General features: G+C 38.6%; 1 protein-coding gene across 7 annotated transcripts in view; it reads left to right on the forward strand.

Moving 5' to 3' along the window:
- NEK1 (NIMA related kinase 1) overlaps positions 1-23,499 on the forward strand; it is a 162,938-nt gene that overhangs the window by 119,891 nt on the left and 19,548 nt on the right. For all 7 annotated transcript variants that reach the window (XM_066279324.1, XM_066279363.1, XM_066279381.1 and 4 more), the window contains 3 exons: positions 5,110-5,262; positions 15,379-15,555; positions 20,718-20,838. In XM_066279324.1, the coding sequence (XP_066135421.1) occupies positions 5,110-5,262; positions 15,379-15,555; positions 20,718-20,838 (451 nt within the window). The remainder of the gene's footprint in view (positions 1-5,109; positions 5,263-15,378; positions 15,556-20,717; positions 20,839-23,499) is intronic.

The raw sequence follows: 23,499 nt of genomic DNA on the forward strand, positions 1-23,499 counted from the left end.
AGAATTTCACATATATGGGGGGAAAAAACTATTCAACCTTAAGAATAGCAAAGATTTTTTTTTTTTTTTTTTTTTTTTATAATTTTATTTTTTTAAAGGGGTGACATCAATAAATCAGGATACATATATTCAAAGATAACAAGTCTAGGTTATCTTGTCGTTCAATTATGTTGCATACCCACCACCCAAAGTCAGATTGTCCTCTGTCACCTTCTATCTTGTTTTCTTTGTGCCCCTCCCACCCCCTATCCCTCTCCCATTCCCCCCTCCCCCCTGTAACCACCACACTCTTATCAATGTCTCTTAGTTTCACTATTATGTCCCACCTACGTATGGAATAATACAGTTTCTGTTTTTTTCTGATTTACTTATTTCGCTTCGTATCATGTTATCAAGATCCCACCATTTTGCTGTAAATGTTCCGATGTCATCATTTCTTATGGCTGAGTAGTATTCCATAGTGTATATGTGCCACATCTTCTTTATCCAGTCATCTATTGATGGGCTTTTTGGTTGTTTCCATGTCCTGGCCACTGTGAACAATGCTGCAATAAACATGGGGCTGCATGTGTCTTTACGTATCAATGTTTCTGAGTTTTGGGGATATATACCCAGTAGAGGGATTGCTGGGTCATAAGGTAGTTCTATTTTCAGTTTTTTGAGGAACCACCATATTTTCTTCCATAATGGTTGTACTACTTTACATTCCCACCAACAGTGTATGAGGGTTCCTTTTTCTCCACAGCCTCTCCAACATTTGCTATTACCTGACTTGAAGAATAGCAAAGATTTTTACTATGAAAGTATGAAGTGTGAGGGAGGGAATGAGTGATACATATTTAAATTATATTACTTTAACCTTTTCTAATCTGTTTCCAGGAATAATTCTTGGTGAGAACCAGAGTAATAAACTTTGACAAAATCTCAGAATGCTCTCCTCCTCTCACTTAAAAAAAATCTCAGAATGTTCTCTTAGGCATTGAGCAGGGATATTAAGACGATCTCACGATCTCACTTAATTATTCATCAATAATTACTCAGCACCTACTATTGTCTTGGCACTAGACAGAGATATAACAATGAATGAAGGAATGAATGATGAATGAAGTTGTATGTACCCTTGTGGAGCTTGCATTCTAAAAGAGCAAATATGACCATTAACGAACTAAATAGAGTTTTAAGTAATTTTTTTGATAGACTGTTTTTATACAATTCTTTCTTGCACTGGAGAAAAGTCCAAACATCCTATAGCATTTATTTGTTTACTTACTTAGCAGTTCTTTATGGAGTCCCATTATATGCCACATGCTCCTAAGCAGTGAAGATACAATAATGGATTAGACATATTCTCTCTCCATAAGGAGCTTAGTGTGTAGTGGAAAGGGAGGCAAGCAAGAGGCTATTTGTTATAGTTGGTAAGTAATATGGTAGGAATAATAAATCATAAGTACTGTAAGAATATGTATCGGCATAATTCAGTCTTGAGAGAGCTAAAAAAAAATGATTTTTGGAAAAAGTGATGTGCCCAGGGATAAAAAGTGCTAGCTAAATAAACAAAAGCCAAGCAGAGGGTTTTCAGCAGAGAATTAGTAGGACCCAAAAGCGAGAGAGCATGTGAAAGCTCAGGGAACTGGATTTAATTCAGCATGGATGGCAAAGTTCAGAATTCAAGACAAAGAATGGCAAGCCAGGAACCCTGGAAGAGGTGAGCAGAGCCAGATCATGAAGGGTGCTATACATTGGCTCTGACAATATGAATTGACTGTGAGTAAGAGTGAAGTCTCTAAAATAGGGTGCCCATTTATGGGCTTCTGGCATGTTGAATCCTGACTGGGGAATACTGGAGGGGGGAAAATGGTAAGTTATCACCAGTTTGGTGGTACTTCGAATTTTTGTTTTCTTCCCTAATCTTGTTGCTACTCTTTGCATCTCAGAGTTCTCAAATAGTTGCTTTATGCATTTCATTCTCACTTATATAGCTGTATTCAGTGGGAGACACAGGCTGATGTATGCTTACTCCATTTTCCCAAGAATTGGAACTCTGATTCTTCTTTTTTTTTTTTTTTCACAAGAGAGAAAGGGGCAGACAGGGACAGACAGGCAGGAAGGAGAGTGATGAGAAGCATCAATTCTTCATTGCAGCACCTTAATTGTTCATTGACTGCTTTCTCATATGTGCCTTGACCAGGGGGCTCCAGCAGAGCAAGTGGCCCCTTGCTCAAGCCAGTGACCTTGGATTCAAGCCAGTGACTTTGGACTTCAAGCCAGCGACCTTTAGGCATAAGCCAGCAACCATGGGGTCATGTCTGTGATCCCATGCTCAAGCTGGCAACCCTGCACTCAAGCTGGTGAGCTTGTGCTCAAGTCGGATGAGCTCACACTCAAGCCAGAAACTGCAAAGTTTCAAACCTGGGTCCTCAGCATTCTAGGCCAGTGCTCTATCCACTGTGCCACCAACTGGTCAGGCTCTGATTCTTAAAGAGATTTAAATACTAAGAAAAATAGTCTCTTTATATTTATTGATGTAGTGACTATTTCTGATATTCTTAATTTCTTTGTTTAGATTCACATATCTGCTTAACTGTGGTGGTGTACTGGATAAAGTGTAAAGTGTTGACCTGGAATGCAGAGGTCACTGGTTCAAAACCCTGGGCTTGCCTGGTCAAGGCACATATAGGAAGCTACTACTATAAGTTGATGTTCCCTATTTCTCCCCCCTTTCTCTTTCTCTTTCCTCTCTAAAAATCAATAAATCTAAAAATAAAAAAAAAAAGATTCACATATCCATGTAATATCATTTTCCTTCTGATTAAAGGACTTGTTTTAACATTTCTTGCAATGCTAATGATTCTTTCAACTTTTATATACTGAAAAGTACATCACCTTAATTTTTCAAATATTTTCCCTGAGTATAGAATTCTAGGTTGGCAGTTTTGTTCTTTCAATGCTTTAACTATGTTGCTCCATTCTCTTCTTACCTGCATTGTTTCTGATAAGAAATATGATTCTTATCTTTGTGCCTTTTTACATAACAAGTCACTTATTTGTAATAGCTTTTAAGATTTGTCTCTATCATTGGTGTTGAGCAATTTGTGAAGTGTCTTATTGTAATTTTTATTGGGGTTTTTTCCCCTTTTGGTTTATTGAGCATCTTGAATTTTAGGGTTTATAATTTTCCTGAAATTGGAGAAATCTTTGCTAATATTTCTTTAAATACGTTTTCTGTGCCTTCTCTCTGTTCTATACTTTGGAGACTGCAGTTTCACATTTATTAAGTAGCTTGAAATTGTCCCATAGTTTCATGATACTTTTTTTTTTTTTTGTATTTTTCTGAAGCTGGAAACAGGGAGAGACAGGCAGACAGACTCCCGCATGCGCCTGACCGGGATCCACCCGGCACGCCCACCAGGAGGCGACACTCTGCCCACCAGGGGGTGATGCTCTGCCCCTCTGGGGCGTTGCTCTGTCGCAACCAGAGCCACTCTAGCGCCTGGGGCAGAGGCCAAGGAGCCATCCCCAGCACCCGGGCCATCTTTGCTCCTATGGAGCCTTGGCTGTGGGAGGGGAAGAGAGAGACAGAGAGGAAGGGGGGGGGGTGGAGAAGCAAATGGGCGCTTCTCCTATGTGCCCTGGCCGGGAATCGAACCTGGGTCCCCCGCACGCCAGGCCGACGCTCTACCGCTGAGCCAACCGGCCAGGGCTTTCATGATACTTTTAATTTTTTAGATTCTTTTTTTTTCTGTATGTTTTATTCCAGATAGTTTTTTGCTCTAACTTCAAATTCACTTATTTTTTTCTGCATTTCCAAATCTGTTTCAGTTTTTCATCTCAGATATTGTAGTTTCATCTCTAGAAGATAGACTTGCAGTATATACAAAGGTTGGCAAAAAGGGGTTTACAGTTATGGACACACAAAACAGTTTATTAGTTTATTCTTGTACTACTATTTATTCCTGTATTATATGTTTTCCATACAAACAACTGTAAACCTACTTTTGCCTGCCCTTGTATATATATGTCCGCCATGTCTCTACTTAACTTTTGATCATCTAGAATATAGTTATAAAAACTTTATTAATGTCTTTGCCGGCTAATTATAACATCTGTCAAAGCTCTGGGTCCATTTTGATTGATTTTTCTTTTCATAATGGCCATATTCTTCTGCTTCTGTGTATAATTGGCAATATTTGATTGAATGCCAGACATTTTGAATTTTACCTTGTTGAGTACTTAGGTATTTTTGTGTTTCTATAAATATTCTGCAGCTTTGTTCTGGAATGCAGTTAGTTGGGCTTGGTTTCTCTACTTTTTATCCATAAATGCATTTATCGTATTTTCTCTTTTCTGTATTCCCCCAAATAATTGCTCAATAATCTTGTTTCTCTTTTTTCAATTTCTGAAGTAAAAATTTTATAGAAACATAATATATGCTCTTTCTATGTTTATAGTCCCCTAAAACTATATTTTAAATTCCTAGTATTTAAAAAGCAATTATAGATATATTTTTTATTGCTAGTATCAGTTTCTTCTTTCTACCATTCATTATTCACTATTCATTTCCTGAAAGTTTTTTTAAGCAGCATCATCATATCCTTTTTGATATAACCTTTATTTCTTTCTTTTTTGTGTGTGTGACAGAGACAGAAAGAGGGAAACGGAGAGGGACAGATAAGGACAGACAGACAGGAAGGGAGAGTGATGAGAAGCATCATTCTTTGTTGCAGCTCCTTAGTTGTTCATTGATTGCTTTCTCATATATGCCTTTACAGGGAGTGGGGGCTACAGCAGAGTGAGTGATCCCTTGCTCAAGCCAGTGGCCTTGGGCTCAAGCCAGTGATCATGGGGTCATGTCTATGATCCCACACTCAAGCCAGTGACCCCAAGCTTAAGCTGGTGAATTCTTGCTCAAGCAAAATGAGCCCGTGCTCAAACTGGTGACCTCAGGATTTCAAACCTGGGTCCTCTGCATCCCAACCCAATGCTCAATCCACTGTGCCACCACCTGGTCAGGCTAACCTTTATTTCTTGTGAAGCACTTAATTGGATATGACTTATAATATAGTATTATGTTATTTTATTAAAATAATTTTTTGTATCTTTTTCTTATAGAACATACAATGGGAGACGTTATTTTATTAGATCCTGAGGCATCTCCAAGAAGAGTCTGGGGGAAAAGCCCTACAGATTCTGTCCTAAAGTTACTCGGAGAAGCTGAACTACAACCTCAGACGGAGCTATTGGAAAACATAACTGTTACAAGTGGTAAGCAGAAACTAGTTGCTTTTTCTATACTAGAAGTACTATTAAAAATTAAGATGTATTTATTTTAAGTGAATTGTTTATAATAGTTTTTTTTGTTAATAGTAATTTTCTAGTTAGATGGGGAATGGTTTTATTTTCTGGGGAATTGTCTCAAATGGTAGTGTTGTGTTTTGATTTGTTGTAACTTGGATGCAATCTACAAATACAAGGAAAAGGAAAAGTGAATAGGGGGAGTCAGAAAAGTAGAATAGTCAGAACGATGTTTTATATGAAGAAAGATGTAAGAGCATTGCATTGAAACAAATGTGTATGTTTTAGTGTGGATTCAGGAATTAGGCTAAAAGATTAAAAGATATTCGTAGTAGGTATGACAGACATTATACTAGGAAGAGAGGCCGAGTTCTTGTATGGAAAACGTTTATGACCCATGAGTGTGTTAGGTCTTGATAGTATAGCTATCATAAAGAAGAGGGTCTGCATATGAAACAGGTGTTTCCAATTATACCGATTATTCAAATGAAGAGGAAGTTGAATATAGTTTTTTTTTTTAAAGTTGTGTAGGCATGAATGTGTGTGTTCCTCCATGACTGGTTCATTTCTTTTGGTGCTGAATAATACTACATTGCATGGATATACGACGGTTTGTATAAGTTATTCACTTGTTGAAGGACATCTTGGTTGCTTCCAAGTTTTGGCAGTTAGGAATAAAATTGCTTTGTGTACAGGTTTTTCTATGGACAGAGGATTTCAACTCATTTGAGTGAGTAATAAGGAGTATGATAGCTGGATCATATGGTAAGAGTATGTTTAGTTTTATAGGAAACAATCAAATGCTCTGACAAAGTGGTTCTTCCATTTTGCATACCCATCAGAAATGAATGAGTTCCTTTTGCTCCGCATCTTCAAAATTTTAGCCTTCATAATAGATGTGTAGTGGTATTACACTTTTAATTTGTAATACTCTAATGGCATGTTATGTGGAGCATCTTTTCATGTGCTTATTTACCATCTGGACATTTTTTTTTTGATGGGATATCTGTTCAGATTTTCTCCCATTTTTTTTTTTTTTAGATTTTATATCATATATTGACTTAAAGGTGAGGAGAGTGAAAAGTATCAACTCATAGTTGCTTCACTTTAGTTGTGCATTGCTTGCTTGTCATATTTATTTTGATTAGGCATGCCCAGGGTTTCGAACTGGCGACCTCAACATTCCAGGTCAATGTTCTATCCACTACACCACCACAAGCCAAGCTCACCCATTTTTTAATTGGGTTGTTTGTTTTTTTATTATTGAGTTCTAAGAGTTCTTTCTTAAAAATTTTTAATTTTTAAATTTTTTTTAGATAGAGAGGCACAGACAAGGACAGACCAACAGGAAGGGAAAGAGATGAGAAACATCAATTCATAGTTGCAGCACTTCAGTTGTTCATTGGTTTCTTTCTCATATGAGCCTTGCCTGGGGGAGTGGGTGCTTGAGCTGAGCCAGTGACTCCCTGCTTCAAGCCAGTGACCTTTGACCTCAAACCAGCAACCTTAGGGTCATGTCTATGAGCCTATACTCAAGCTGATGATCCTGTGCTGAAGCTGGTGAGCCCGTGCTCAAGCCAGCAACCTTGGGATTTTGAACCTGAGTCCTCAGCATCCCAGGCCGACGTTCTATCTACTGAGCCACTGCCTGTTCAGGCTAAGAGTTCTTTATATGGCCCTGGCCCATTGGCTCAATGGTGGAGCATTGGCCTGGCATGTGGATGTCTTGGGTTCAATTTCCAGTCAGAGCACACAGGAGAGGCGCCCGCCTGTTTCTCCAGCCCTCTCCCTCTCACTTCTCTCTCTCTCTGTCTTCACCTCCTACAGCCATGGCTCTATTATTGTGAGGTGGCCCCAGGCTCTGAGAATGGCTCTTTGGCCTCCGCCTTAAGTGCTAAGAAGAACACAGTTGCTAAGTAATGGAGCAATGCCCCAGATGAGCAGAGCATCACCGCCGAGTGGGCTTGCTAGGTGGATCCTGGTCGGGGTGCATGCAGGAGTCTGTTTCTGCCTCCCCTCCTTTCAGTGAATTTAAAAAAAAATGAATTCTTTATATATTTTTGTTTAACAGTAATTTATATGTTAATGTCTTTTGCAAATAGTTTTTCCTCGTCTGTGGCTTGTGTTCTCATTTTCCAACAGTGCCTTACACAGAACAAAGGTTTTTCATTTTAATGAATTATAGTTTATTAATTCTCTATTTCATGGATTATGTCTTTGGTGTTCCTTTTTTTTTTTTAGATTTTATTTATTCATTTTAGAGAGAGGAAAGAGAGAGAGGAGGGGGGGAGGAGCAGGAAGCATCAACTCCCATATGTGCCTTGACCAGGCAAGTGCAGGGCTTCGAACTGGAGACCTCAGCGTTCCAGGTCGATGCTTTATTTACTGCGCCACCACAGGTCAGGCATTTGGTATTCTTTCTAAAAAGCCAGACCCAAGGTCATCAGGATTTTCTGCTGTGTTACCCTCTAGAAGTTTTATAGGTTTTGTATTCAATACGTAGGTTTGTGATCGATTTTGAGTTAATTTTTGTGTAGTATGTAGGGTCTGTGTCTAGACACTTTTTTTGCCTGTAGATGTCTAGTCATCCAGTACCATTTATTGGAAAGACTATTCTTTATCCAGTGAATTGCCATTGCTTCTTTGTTAAAGGTCAGTTGAGTACATTTATGTGGTCTGTTTCTGAGTTCTGTTCTGTTTCATTGATCTATTTGTCTATTCCAGTCTCACACTATCTTGATCACTGTAGCTTTTAGTAAGTCTTGAAGTGTGGGTAGTATCACTCCTCCAACTTTGTTTTTCTCCTTTGATATTGTGTTGGCTATTCTGAGGCTCTTGTCTTTCCTCATAAACTTCAGAATCAGTTTGTCAGTGTTCACAAAATAATTTACTGGGATTTTGTTTGGGGTTGCATTGAATCCATAGATCAAATTGGGGAGAACTGATACCCTGACAATAAAGAATCTTCCTATCTGTGATGATGGAATTATCTCTTCATTTACTTAGTTCTTTGATCCTTTTTTTTTTTTTTTTTTGTGACAGAGACAGGGACAGAGGGACAGACAGGGACAGACAGATAGAAAGGGAGAAAGATAAGAAGCATCAATTCTTTGTTGCAACTCCTTAGTTCATTGATTGCTTTCTCATATGTGCCTTGACTGGGGGGCTGCAGCAGAGCAAGTGACCCCTTGCTCAAGCCAGCAACCTTGGGCTTCAAGCTAGCGACCCTTAGCTCAAGCCAGCGACCATGCAGTCATGTCTATGATCCCACCACACTCAAGCCGGTGACCTCGGGGTTTCAAACCTGGGTCCTCTGTGTTCCGGTTCGATGCTCTATCCACTGCGCCACTGCTGGTCAGGCCTTTTTTTATCTTTTTCATCAGAGTTTTGTAGTTTTCCTTAAGTATTCCCTAAGTCTACTGAACAACTTCTACTATGTGTGCTTTGGATCTCTTTTTGCCTTTCTATACTTTCACTTTTTGTCACATCTAAAAAATTTTATTTTTCAATTATAGTACACATTGTCACTTTTTTCTTTAACTTTTTTTCTGTTCACCTTCCGTGTCTCTTAAGACATTGATTGTGTCTTTTGTTTATATGATCTTGTGTTTATTTAAGTCTTTATTTCTAAAAAAATTTTAGTGTTTCCTGAGCTCTGTCAATTGCCTCATTCCTGATTATTTTTTCATTGTAATTTATATTATTCTCTTGTGTCTTATACATCATGTTGTTAATGTTTCTAGTTGGTTTTAAAATAGTGGGTTACTAATTTTCATTTGTTTTATGTATTTTCATTATCTTTGGCAGTGGTTCTCAACCAAGGGTGATTTTGCCCACAAAGGACATTGGCATTGTCTGGACACATCTTTGGTTGTCACCTGGGTAGGGTACTAGGGATATCTAGACTAGAAGCCAGAAAAGCTAGTAAATCCTCTGCAATGCATACTATAACAAGTGTTTTCCAAAACAAAGAAATTCTGACCCACTTGTGCCAAAGTTGGGAAACCCCCATCTATGGGCACATTATTCTATTTCTGTTTATTCTTATAATGACTTGGTACAGAATTAAAAGTGATTCTAGGCCCTGGCCGGTTGGCTCAGCGGTAGAGCGTCGGCCTAGCGTGCGGAGGACCCGGGTTCGATTCCCGGCCAGGACACACAGGAGAAGCGTCCATTTGCTTCTCCACCCCTCCGCCGCGCTTTCCTCTCTGTCTCTCTCTTCCCCTCCCGCAGCCAAGGCTCCATTGGAGCAAAGATGGCCCGGGCGCTGGGGATGGCTCTGTGGCCTCTGCCTCAGGCGCTAGAGTGGCTCTGGTCGCAATATGGCGACGCCCAGGATGGGCAGAGCATCGCCCCCTGGTGGGCAGAGCGTAGCCCCTGGTGGGCGTGCCAGGTGGATCCCGGTTGGGCGCATGCGGGAGTCTGTCTGACTGTCTCTTCCTGTTTCCAGCTTCAGAAAAATGAAAAAAAAAAAAAAAGTGATTCTATCATGTCATTTATTTGCATGTGAAATTGGATTTGCTCAACTTTTAGGAAAGAAGATTGAGTCAAAATAGATTTTCTAACTTTATAGCTTAGAGCTTCCTCTCCCGTTATATTTATGAAGTGTTTAAAAATTATGGGCTTGTAGTTTCTGAGCTCTTGGGCTCTGTTCTTTCCCCTCACTCGTCTCTTTCTTTGTTTCTCTTATCCCTGCACAGATCAGTATGAATTCCCTTTACAGCAGTTTCTTCTCAGTCTGATCCTTTGTTCTAGAAGGGAACTGAAATTGGCTAGTTCTGAGAATTCTTAGGTCCAGGAGTACCACAACCGTTACTGATTTTACTGATTTTACCGTTCATCCTTTCCATTTACTTGCAAATTGGAATGTGTAAAAACATTCCTATTTCGGCTGCTCTTCCTAAATTGACGCATCCCGTTTGCTTGTGCATAACTGCTGCTAGTTTGGGGTTCTCCTGATCCGTGGCCTGTCGGGTGCCCGGTTGTTCCTCTCTGCTTTGTTTTGCACATATGCTGTTACGACCGGAGTCTGGAGGTTGTCGGTGATTTTCCCACTTTCACATGTGTTTCTGGTTTTGCGAGGATGTGGTAGGCCCCTGGTCGGCAAACTGCGGCTCACAAGCCACATGCGGTTCTTTGGCCCCTTGAGTGTGGCTCTTCCACAAAACAACATGTGTGGGTGCTACTTCGATAAGGAATGTACCTGCCTATATAGTTTAAGTTTAAAAAATTTGGCTCTCAAAAGAAATTTCAATCGTTGTACTGTTGATATTTGGCTCTGTTGACTGATGGGTTTGCCAGCCACTGTGGTAGGCAGTTAGACAGACATGAGCACAGCAAGGACTGCACGCTAGGCACAGAAGGTCACCAGGGTGGAAAGATCCAGGTACTAGCAGCAAGCAAGCAAAACTGGGAAGACAAGGATCTTGCCCCCAGGGTACCCTTCCCTCCACTAGCATATTGCTGTTTATGCTCTTTAGGCCCCCTGATTTCATATCTCGGTCATGTGGTTCAGACCCGCCCCTGACTTTTCATCTCCTGACCTGTTGCTAGTCACGCAGGTTCGATCCCCTTAGCAGGGGAGTGAACAAGGAGGCCAGAGAATAGCGCTTAAGCATTAATCCCTAGGGATAACATCGAGACCTCAGTTGTGTTTCTGCTCCAGGCCCAGAAAAGCAGCCAAACCAGACAGGCAATCCACAGCTGACCTTAGGACCCCCTGTACTGACTAATGACCCCTGCCCTGGTGCTAATTAATGGAGACCACAATCCTAAAAGGAGAAATTTGGAGAGCTGATGAATGTGCTATTGCAATCCTCTCCTGGGACCTCCCCTAAGATCTCCACCCTTAAAAGGCCTTAAGACTGAAGACGCAGGGAGCCTTTTCCCCCTGAGCCCTCCCTCACCTTTCCTTTTCCCTTCCTCTCCTCTTCCTCCTCAGGTGTGTCTCTCCTAAACTCCAAGTGTTCTCACTAGACTTGTAAGCAGGGGAGCAGCGGGCTGGGGCAGCCCATCCTGGAACAACCCCTGAGCCCGTCTCCAAGGCCCCTTTTCTCTGTCCTTCCCAGTGAGCCTGAGCGGCCCCCTCTCTCCTCTCCTGTGCTTCCTCTCCTCTAGGCCCTTCCTTGTTCACTTCCCAGCTGTATTGAACTTACTCACCCTATCACCTGGACTTGGGAAATTTTTCCAGCATGAAGTCAAGAACCTACATATTGCTAGCTAGCCCTAGGCAGACCTGAAGGGCAAGGTCCCCTGCTTGGTCACAAGGAGACCTTGTCACCTAGATTGGGTTTAAATATTATAGTTATTTGCTTTTGTTATCCTGATTTGTCTGTTTTGTAGAGGGATTCAAGGACACTTAAAAAAAAAAAAAAAGGTATGTTCTTTGCTATCTGCTATCTTACCAGAATTTCTCTATTTAGTCCTTTAATATTTGATCCATGGATGATGTAGCTATGAATTTTTTTTTACATTTGACTTCTTCCTTTCTAAACATATACCTCCTATATCCATCACTGTTATGAGAAAGTAATTTATGATCTGTGTTTGTCTATAATTTTCCCTTTTTTGTAAGGTGCTTATGGTATTTTGGTATCAAGGTTTTGCTGACTTTATAAAAACAAATTGGAAAATACTCCTTTTTATTCCTATATTCTTCCAAACTTTGTGAAAGATTAGTATTATTTTTTCTTGAGTATTTGGAAGAATTCATTCATGAAGCCATCTGGATTTAGTATTTTCTCTGTGGGAAGATTTAAAGTATGCCTTCAGTTTATGTTGTAATTCCCATAAGATCTTTGGATTATTTGCAAGTATTTTGCATTTAATTTTCTAACATTTTGGAGTTTTCCTAGTTAAGTTTCTGTTATCACTTTCTAATTGTTTTGTGGTCACAGAACATCATACTGCGCGATTTCAGTCCATTGAAATTTTGAGATTTGCTTTATCACCCAATTTATGGTCTGTTTGGTAATGTTTCCTATTCACTTGAAAATAATGTATCAATATATTTAGCAGTTATTGGGTATAGTTGTGTATATGTATATTCTATGTTGAGTTGTTTAATCATGATGTTAAATCTTTTCTAATTTTACTGATATTGTCTGCCTGTTTTATTAACTACTGAGAGAAGAATGTTAAAATCTCCACTTTTTTGTGGATTTGTCATTTTCTTCTATTCATTCTATCAATTTTTTGCTATTTATAATTTATATTTGAATGCTAACTTATTTAGTGCATAGGAATTTATATTATTGCATTGATTGTTTAGATTGCTGCATTGACCTCTTATCACATGTCTTTTTTTCTCTTTAGTAGCATGACTTCCTTTAAAGTCTACTTTATCTCATGTAGCCATACCAGCAAACATTCTTTTGGTTAATGTTTGCTTGATATATTTTTCTCTGTATCTTTTTCTTTCAGTTTCTTTCTTTTAGTTTCTCTGACTCCTTATGTTTAAATGTTCTCTCATCTCAAAGCCAGCCCAACAATCTGTGTTTTTTAAGCTGACTGTTTAATTTATTTATGTATAATATAATTATGACATGGTTTGATTTTTAATCTATGTACAATCTTGCTATGTTTTTTATTTTGTCCCATATGTTCTTTTTTTATAATTAATTTTATTTTTTTCATTCTTCCTTTTGGATTAATCAAGGGTTTCATTTTTTTTCTCTTTTTTTAGCGAAAGAGAGAAAGACAGAGAGAAAGACAAATAAGGACAGACAGGAAAGGAGAGAGATGAGAAGCATCAGTTCTTCATTGCAGCACCTTAGTTGTTCATTGATTGCTTTCTCATATGTGCCTTGACTGGGGAGCTATAGCAGAGCAAGTGACCCCTTGCTCAAGCCAGCAATCTTGGGCTCAAGCCAGTGACCATGGGGTCATGTCTGTGACCCCACACTCAAGCTAACAGCCCCATACTCAAGCTGGTGAGCCTGTGCTCAAGCCAGCGACCTCGGGGTTTCCATTCTGGGTTCTCAGTGTCCCAGGCCAGTGCTCTATCCACTGCTCCACCACCTGATCAGGCTCTTTTATTTGTTTTTAGTTACACACTTTTCATTTACCCTTTTGTTCTGGTCCTATCGATTATAATTTGTATACTTATATTTAATCTATCTTAAGGCTTATTTAAATCTACTTTAATTTAGTATTTATATTCCTTATCAAGTCATGCATGGTCTTTTTAACAGTATCACTCCATTTCTTTCCATCCCTTTATACTATTGTTATTATGTCTTTTATTTTCATGTACCTTCTGTAGCTCATAAGGCATTATTATTATTGCTGAGCAGTCAATATTTGTTTACGTTTACTCACATTTCATTCTTTACAATGCTTTTTATCCAACACTTCCTGAAGTTACATACTTCCATTTGATATATTTTTCCTTTAATCTAAAGAACTTTCTTTAGTATTTTACGTAGTGAAAATCTGCTCTTCATGAGTTCTCTCAGCTTTTATTTGTCTGATAAGGTCTTTGTTTCACTTTCCAGCTTTATTATGACTGAAAAATTAAAAATTGTATATTTTTAGGATGTACAACATGGTGTTTTATGTAAATATACCCTGTACAATGATTATCACAATCAAGCCAATTAACATATTCATCACCTCTCATAGTTACTATATTGTGTATGTTTGGTGAGAACAATGAAAATTTACTCTTTTAGCAAATTTCAAAAATATTTTTTAATATTTTATTAAAACATTATACAACCTGTACATCTTCCATGTGTGCAGGTTTTATTATCAATAATAAGGAATTATATTTTCCCCGATATTTATTTAGATTACTTTTTTTCTTGCTGCATTTGTGAGATCCTGCAAAGCAATCTTTAATAGTGATGCTATATGGCATTCTTGTTCCTGATTTCAGTAGACATGATTTATAGCAGAAGAGTAAGGCTGAATGAGCAAAAACGCAGACATGACCTCTACCACAATCAATTTGTTGATGGGCTGGGTGAAGGGAAGATATTTCAGAACATGAGCAGCACTCTAATTTTGTTCTCTGTTGACTGGGAGGAAGTAAGAGGTAGAAAACTCACAAATACTTATATGTGACTTTCTTTCCTAAGGAAGTTAACAGAACTAGCAGCAGGTTTTACTATGACATCAGGCAACACAAAGGGCCCAGTGAATTGAACTCGAGACCAATAAGCAAGGTTCTCTGTTTTTCTCCAGCCGCTTCAGCCATGTGTATATAGACATAATAGGCAGAACACTGAATTTATGCAGGGTTGGGATTTTTCTGTGGGAGCACAGTGAGTTGAGGATATATGCAAGAGAATGATTTTAATGATAGATTTTAGGTGAATTTTAATTAAGGTGATGGGGAGAGAAAACATGGGAGGAACAGTACATAAAAGGTGTTGGTAGAGTAACATTTTTAAGCATTGGGGTAGTAGAGAAAGAAATAGAATGTTAGAAATTAGAAGGTAGAATATTTAACATTGCACATTTTGAGGAACTGGCTAACTATAAAGTCACAAAGATATGACATTGGAGTGGCTGAGGTGTGGTGAATCATTGGAGAGGAACTGAGAAGCTTGGATATTGGAAGAATTATTGATGTAGATATAGAAATCAACTAAATCCATTAGATGGAATTAGTGTTGGAAGATCTGACAGTGAGTTACAAAGTAGCATCTTCAAGGCATGAATGGGAGAGATTGGGGATTTTCTAGATAACTGCAATGAGTTGTTCTAAGGTAAATCCCTCTCTCCTGGCATCAACCAAAAATATGTAGTTTCTGAGTAATTAGAAATAACTACCATTACCAGAAAGAAATAAAAACAGTTAGTTAATAATCTCAGAAATACCATTCTAACATACATGTTAGTTTTACCAAATGGGAAAAAGAAAGTAAACTGTATATTAACCACCCTAGAAATCATTATGTACTATTAAAATAAAATTTGGCTATCATGTATCTTAATTAGTTATTTCTAATACATAACATAGTTAACTGGTAATTACCTGTTCCAAGAATGCAATTTTTCAACTTTGCTTTAAATGCTGTTACAGGGAAAATTCAAGTCACTTTGAAAATGTAGCATGATTTTTCATTTTTATTGTTTCAGAGATTTCTCCTGAAGAAGACAAATATAAACCCTTAATTACTGGAGAAGAACAAGTTAAGTGTATTTCACTTGAAATGAACCCATCAGCTACTGTTGATTCTCCTGTTGAGACAAGCAATCCAAAGTCTAGCAAGATATCTCCACATGTGCCATTGAAACCAGTAGGAAATTTGGATGGTATGTTTTAACAGGTCAAAACGAGCTATATTTAGGCCCTGGCCGTTGGCTCAGTGGTAGAGCGTTGGCCTGGTGTGCGGAAACCGGGGTTCGATTCCCAGCCAGGGCACACAGGAGAGGTGCCCATCTGCTTGTCCACCCCTCCCCCTCTCCTTCCTCTCTGTCTCTCTCTTCCCCTCCCGCAGCCAAAGCTCCATTGGAGCAAAGATGGCCCCGGCGCTAGGGATGGTTCCTTGGCCTCTGCCCCAGGCGCTAGAGTGGCTCTGATCGCAACAGAGCGACGCACCGGATGGGCAGAGCATCGCCCCCTGGTGGGCGTGCCGGGTGGATCCCAGTCGGGCACATGCGGGAGTCTGTCTGACTGCCTCCCCGTTTCCAGCTTCAGAAAAATACAAAAAAAAAAGCGGGGGGGGGGGGGGGACGAGCTATATTTAATTGAATAATATTTTGATTTCTTCTTCATAAACAAACCATCAAAATATATGTATATGTTTGGGTGATCATCTTAAATTAGGTTTACTATTTTTATACTTTTAATAACTGGTCTGGCTTTTTTATTGCCACTCAACAAATCATCCCAAAACTTTGTGTCAGCAATCATTTTGTTATATCTCATGATTTTGTGTGTCAACAATTGAGTCAAAGCTTGGCTAATGTGATTTAAATTTTTTTTATTAATGTTAGCAAGAGAGGAATGAGGAGAGAGAGAAAGACAGGAACATCAATCTGTTCCTGTATATGGCCTGACTGGGGATCGAACCAGCTATCTCTGTGCTTTGGGATGATGCTCTAACCAACTGAGCTATCTGGCAAGGGCTATGATTTTTTTAAAAATCTATGTCCTTTTATCTCTGATATAGCTTGGGTGGGGGTTCATTCAGCTCTCAACCAGGATGATCTGATGGTTCCAAATTGGTATAAGTTACTGGAAGGCTGGGATAAGGTCCCTCTCTTTCTTGTGCCTTCTAGACCTTTCTATGCACTCTTTCCAGCAGGATAGTCTGACTTATATGGTGGTTCAGGGCTCACAGATACTTCAGGAAAAGCTACTTGTACACTTAAAAGCTAGTCTCAAAACTGGCATAGTATCATCTTTGTCATATTTCACTGGTTGTTTGAAGCAGTCACAGGGCAACCTGGATTCACAAGGAATCAAAACATACCCCACCTCTCAAAGGTAGAAGTGTTAAAGAATTTGAAGCATTCTGTAATCTGTCATAGATTGGCCAAAAATTATTTACATTCCCCTACATGCAAAAGACATTTATACCTTCTCAAGGCCTCATCCTCTTATGACATTTGCTCAGTCTAAAGATATTATTAGCCTGACCAGGTGGTGATGCAGTGGATAAAGCATCAGACTGGGACGTGAGGACCCGATTCAAAACCCCAAGGTCGCCGGCTTGAGCACGCACTCATCCAACTTGAGCACAGGCTCAACAGCTGAGCACAGGGTTGCTTTCTTGAGTGTGAGATCATAGATATGACCCCATGGTTGCTGGCTCGAGCCCAGAGGCTGCTGGCTAGAAGCCCAAGGTTGCTGGCTTGAGCAAGAGGTCACTCTCTCCACTCTATCTCTGCTGTAGCCCCCTGGTTAAGGCACAATTGAGAAATCGAGAAAGCGGTCAATAAACAACTAAGGATCCACAATGAAGAATTGATGCTTCTCATCTCTCTGCCTTCTTGCTGTACCTATCGCTGGTGTGGGCTCTCTCTCTCTCTCTCTCTCTCTCGAAAATAAATAAGTAAATAAATAAATAAATATGTTGTTAATGTCAGGTCTATGTACAGATGAATTTCTTGGGTATAGTTCTCTGAGTATAGGTACTGTCCAGCAATTTAAAAAAAAGTTAGTTGCCTTTCATACACTTACCATATAATGGTGAAACAGGAATAAAAACTCTTTTCCAAAAACAAGAAAAATGGGAAGTACATAGCAATCACGGGTCCACAGAAGCTCTGAAGTCCAGCCCGGAATAGCATTGTCGGCCTGCCTCCCTTGCTCCAGAAGTCGTCCTCAAGGGCTCTTCTCTTTCGAGCTGTTTCTTTTCTCTGATCCTGCTTCTACAAGTAGAATTTTAATAAATTTGGGAGGTTTGTATGAATGCAAATGATTTTCACTACATTTGACAAAATCATTCTGTTTGTTTGTTTATTCATTTTGGAGACTGGCCCTTTTCTACGTTAAGGAGGATCTGTGAGACAGTTCACTTGAGATTTACAGAAATCCTTTTGCCCTGTAGAGAGAGACTGTAATACATGCCTTTAAATATTTCTCTGCGGTGGTGGCACACTGGATAGAGCGTCAAACTGGGATGTGGAGGACCCAGGTTCGAGACCCCGAGGTCACCAGCTTGAGCACGGGCTCATCTGGGTTGAGCAAAGCTCACCAGCTTGGACCCAAGGTCACTGGCTCAAGCAAGGGGTTACTTGGTCTGCTGTAGCCCCCCAGTCAAGGCACACATGAGAAAGCAATCAATGAACAACCAAGGTGTCGCAATGAAAAACTGATGATTGATGCTTCTCATCTCTCTCTGTTCCTGTCTGTCTGTCCCTATCTATCCCTCTCTCTGACTCTCCCTCTCTGTCTCTGTAAAAAAAATAAAATAATAATAAAATAAAATAAATATTTCTCTGCAAAACAGGTCCTCTGGCCCCTGAGATCAGATTTTACCACCCTAAGTTTCCTGCCTGCCTTGAGACCTTGTCTTTCCTTGAGGAACTTTGGTTGCCTAGAAGGGATTATCTTGGGTTTTCTCTGAAAAATTCTCCTCAGAAACTAAACAGTTCTTTCTTCAATCAGTTTCTCTCTTGTACCTTATCAGAGACTACTAGAAAAGCTATCTGGTCTTTTAACATTCTGCTTAGATAACTCCTTAGCTAGACCGTTCAGTCTATTAAGTATATTTTCTATTGTCCTGGTTTTCACAGGTACCAAATTTTCTGCTCTTTATAACAAGAATCCCTTTTTCTCCTGCCTCCAATACCTTTCTTTCACTGGTCTCTCACCATCAGTCTTTTTTTTTTTTTTTTTTTTTTTTTTTGTATTTCTTCTCTGAAGCTGGAAACGGGGAGAGATAGCCAGACTCCCGCATGTGCCTGACCGGGATCCACCCGGCACGCCCACCAGGGGGCGATGCTCCGCCCCTCCAGGGTGCCGCGACCAGAGACCAGAGCCACTCCAGCGCCCGGGGCAGAGGCCAAGGAGCCATCCCCAGCGCCCGGGCCATCCCCGCTCCAATGGAGCCTCGGCTGCGGGAGGGGAAGAGAGAGACAGAGAGGAAGGAGGGGAGGGGGCGGAGAAGCAAACGGGCGCCTCTCCTATGCGCCCTGGCTGGGAACCGAACCTGGGTCCCCCGCATGCCAGGCCGACGCTCCACCGCCGAGCCAACCGGCCAGGGCCACCATCAGTCTTTTTTTAGCTCTTTCAACTTCCTCCTGTTGCTCAGTCCCAAAGCTGGTGCTCATGTTTCAGGCTTTTCTTACATCAGCGCCCCATTTTCAGACAGGAAGTTGTTTCAGTTATCTGTTCCTGCAAAACAAATTACTCTCAAAACTTAGTGGCTTAAAGTGACTATTATATTTTATGTCACAGTCCTGTGAGTTGGGGATTGGGGAGGTTCTTCTCCACATGGCATCACTGGTGTTACTTGGTGGTATTCCTGTCAGCTGGGCCTATCTGGAGGGTGCAAAATGATGTCACTCCCTGTTTAGGTTGGGCTCTGCTGGGCCTGCTCATCTGGGTTCCTTTTCTTCATTTTAGTCTCAAGGTCCTTGCCATGTGGTTTCTCCTGAATAAACTTCTTTCATGGTGGCTTTGGCTTCCAGATTCCAAGGTGGACAGTGCCAGTCCTCTTCAAGGCTAGATCTAGAACTGGCATAGCAAGCTTTCAACTGTACTCAGTTGGTCACGGCAATAATGCCACACAAAATTTAAGGGAAGGGGAAACAAGAGGCCCCCTCTAGATGAGACAAATTTCAGAGACTTGATATATGTATGACCATCTTTAATTCACCACAATAACTTAAATTGCCTTATTCATTAGCATTATAGTTGGTAGGTATCTTAAGCCTTTTTTTTTAAAAAAAAGAAAATAATGTTAGGCATGGAATAGAGGCTGTACTGCCTTGTACAAGAGTCAGCAAACTTTTTCTAGAAAGAGCCATATGGTAAATATTTTAGACTTTGCAGGCAAAATAGTCACAGATATAGTTTGAAGAATAAGTCATATTTCATTCTGGAACAATTCTAGAGACCAGTTGTTCATTAAAAATTAAAAAGTGCTAGACAACAATTGTTCATAAAAAGTAAATAAAAAAGGTTCCCCCCAAGTGCTTACTTGTATATGAGTGTCCCCAAAATCCTTTGAATAAAAGATAAAAACTTTAAAGGATTGATACAAAATCAGTTATCTTCCTACATATAATAGCTAATCAGAAACTTTTAAAATCCAGAAATAAAGAGTACCTGTATTTCTGGTAAAAAAAAGGGAGATGATGGTGGCTTAAACAAGATAGTACTGATACCTGAATTGGAGAGGAAAAAGAGAAGTTGTTTATTTGCAGAAAATACCAACCAAGAAGAAAATTAGCCACTGCCAGAAAACAGACATAGTACCCTGGTTATTAATTATTTGAAGGTCTAGGAAATTAGATTTAGTGCACTTCAGTAATGTTCTCAATATCATTGTAAAAGTGTAGGTAATAGGAATTTTTTTTTCTTTTTTGGTTGTTGAAAGATAGATTTTGCTGATTAAACTTTCTTGTCACTCACCAATCCATGATATTGCAGTCTGTTTTTCTTCCTTGTTTCTAACCACAGGTATTGTTATTTTAAACTATTAATATTAATACTTCTTTAAAAGCTTGTATATTACTGAAGTTTCAAGAAAGAAAATTTTATATACTAATGAAAATACAGTGTACAATATTTCTTTTCAGATTTTTATTGCAGTGAAAAATGCAAAAGCAAAATTCTATCATGTCAAAAACAGCTGAACTAGAGAGTTAACACAATAAGATGAATAATCTGTAGATAAAACATTTACTTTTTTCTGTTATAATTAATATATTAGCCTAAGATGATAATTTATAGAAATTTATTCTATTTTCTCTAATCTTATTTTGCTTTCAGACATTTTTATAATGTTTTTGCTTTTCAGAACCAGGTGATTTGGAAACAGAAGTTCTACAAGAGCCAAAGGAAGCAAGCAAAGATGGTGGCTTGCCTTGCACTATTATTGATGTATGGATTAGTGAGATTAAAGAAACAAAGGAGACTGAGTATGTTAACTCTTTTTTACATATCAAAACCTGGGTTACCTTTTGTCATTTCCTTTTAAGAAATACCATAGTAATTTAATATTACACTATATCCTATTATTATAATACTTTATAAAAATAACTTAATTTGGGGGTATTACATTTATGTCATTCTGTTACCCTCGTATGGTTCAGAGATCAACAAGTATATAAAGACAAAATAAAAAGTCTCCTTCCTACCTCTACCGCCATCCAGGAAATTCTCACTCTCTCCTCCTTCCAGATATTTTTAATATGTACGTAAGCACTTCACCTCCCTTTTAAGTGACGTTGTTAGTATAATGTACATAGTATTTTCCACCTTTTTTATTTTTAGTAATCTGGGAATATTTTTCATATTAATATATACAATGCTTCCTCTATTTTATTTTATGGCTACTTATTATTTCATTATCTCAATATACCACAACTCATTGTCTTCTATATGAAATCGTATTACAAATGATGCTGTAATAGCCTTTTATTATGGTCATTTTGCATAACTATAAGTATGTCTATAGAAAAGAGACATAGCTGTATAATTGCTGGGTCAATTGCATTTTGATAAATTTCCTTTGTAATTCAATTACTGTTCTCCCCAGGCTTTGTACTAATTTATGCTCTAAGAAAGGATGTATAAAACATCTTATTTTCCCCATAACCTTACAAAAATTTTGTTATCAGAGTTTTTTGTCAGTCTGCTAGGTAAGAAATAGTATCTTGGTTTGCAGTGGGTTTCAACATTTTTACACTTAGGGACTGGTGAGACTAAGAGAATTATTTTGGAGACAGCTAAGGCAGAAATCGCCCTGAGCATAAGAAAATTCAGCTAAGATCATTGGGTCTATAATCTTCTTACACATCAGGGTGGTTGGCTCTTTTGCAAACTGGCACAAAATTTCTGGTGGGCCCATCTACAGGACAGTGGTTAAAAAACAGTGTTTAGGGTCTCTGTTTATATAAAAATATGTCAAAATATTGAGTGACTAATAAAATTATATTGAATAAAAAAGCAATTCTATTTATTAGAATAACACTGATAATTCTATGTAAATATTATTATATAAGTACTCAAGGACATATATATGTATGTGATTTAAAGGAAAAGTATGATCAGATGTCCATCAAACTGATAATAGCAAAGGAAACTGGGATTTGAGTGGTTAGGTGTATCCTAAAAGAAACAGTCCTTTTTTTTTTAAGGTAAATTTAGATAACATAAGTTTATCATTTTAACTATTTTAAAATGTACAATTCAGTAGCATGTAGTACATTCGCAGCTATTATTTCTGGGTGGTTCCAGAATATCTTCATCACCCCGAAAGGAAACCCTGCTCCCGGTAAACAGCTATGCCCCACCTTCCCGTCCCTCAGCGCCCGGCAGCCACTAATGTGCTTTCTGTCTCCATGGATTTGCCTATTCTGGTCATTTCATATGAAAATCATACAATATGTGGCTTTTCGTATCTTTTACTTAGCATCATGTTTTCACAGTTCATCTATGTTGTAGCATGTAAAAGTACTTTATTTCTTTTGTATGGCCAAACAATACTCCATTATATGAAGAATATAGCATACTTTTTTATCCACTCAGCAGATGATGGTGGGTCATTTCCAGGGTTGTTTCTGCCTTCTGCTCTTGTTAATAGTAATTTTGTGAACATTTGTGTACGAACATTTTCATTCGAATCCCTGTATTCAGTTCTTTCGAGGGTTCACCTGGGAGTGCAGTTTCTGCAGCATACAATAATTCTGTGCCCAGGAATATTATGTTTTGAATGGAGAAATGTATTACTTGTGTGATTAAAAATAAAAATAAAAAATTGTTCAAAACTTAAAACTAAAAAATTTAAAACTACTTAAATTTGAGATGGATTAAAAGTATTAAGAAAATAAAAACTGTCTATAAACCAAATCCCCAGAGATAAATGACTGGTCCCATTTGGAATATATTCTTCTAGTCCTTAAATTTTTGTTAAAAGTATAATACCTGAATTTAATTTCTATCTATTTTGAAATGAAAATTTAGTTTATTTACCTTTTGTCCTCAATTGATTTGCTCCCTTTGAGGGTTAAAACATTGTTTGTGCATATCATGCTATTCTTTTTACTTTGCTACATACCTTTTTTTTTCCAAAATCTAACTTAATACCATTTAATACAAATTGGCCTGCAAATTGCTTTGCTTACTTTAATAATATATCTTAACTATTGTTCCATATCAGTTCATATAGATTTCTGCTTCATTTTTTAAACATGATATTTTATATTATTACTGTATCATAATTACTTTATATTCTCTACTGTTAAGGGACATTTATATTGCTCAAAGTAGTGATTCTCAGACATGAACAAGCAGTAGAATTGCTTTGGGATTTATTAAAATAAATGGCTTAACCTTATCCCCCAAAGTTTCTGATTAATGGGTTTTTTGTGGGGACTGAGAATTTGTATTTCTAACAAGTTTCTGTGTGTGTTGCTTATATCTATGGGGCATACTTTGGGAATCACTGTTCTAGGAAATGGTAAGGCTGATTGTTGTGAATGATTAAGATTGACAAAGGTTTGAACAGGATAAAAAAGACATTGTACTTATGAGAGCAAGTATATATATAAAAGAAAAATATTTGGAAGAGGGATCAC

This window comes from Saccopteryx bilineata, chromosome 1 (assembly GCF_036850765.1).
Source record: "Saccopteryx bilineata isolate mSacBil1 chromosome 1, mSacBil1_pri_phased_curated, whole genome shotgun sequence".
In the NCBI taxonomy this organism is placed as follows: Eukaryota; Metazoa; Chordata; class Mammalia; order Chiroptera; family Emballonuridae; genus Saccopteryx; species Saccopteryx bilineata.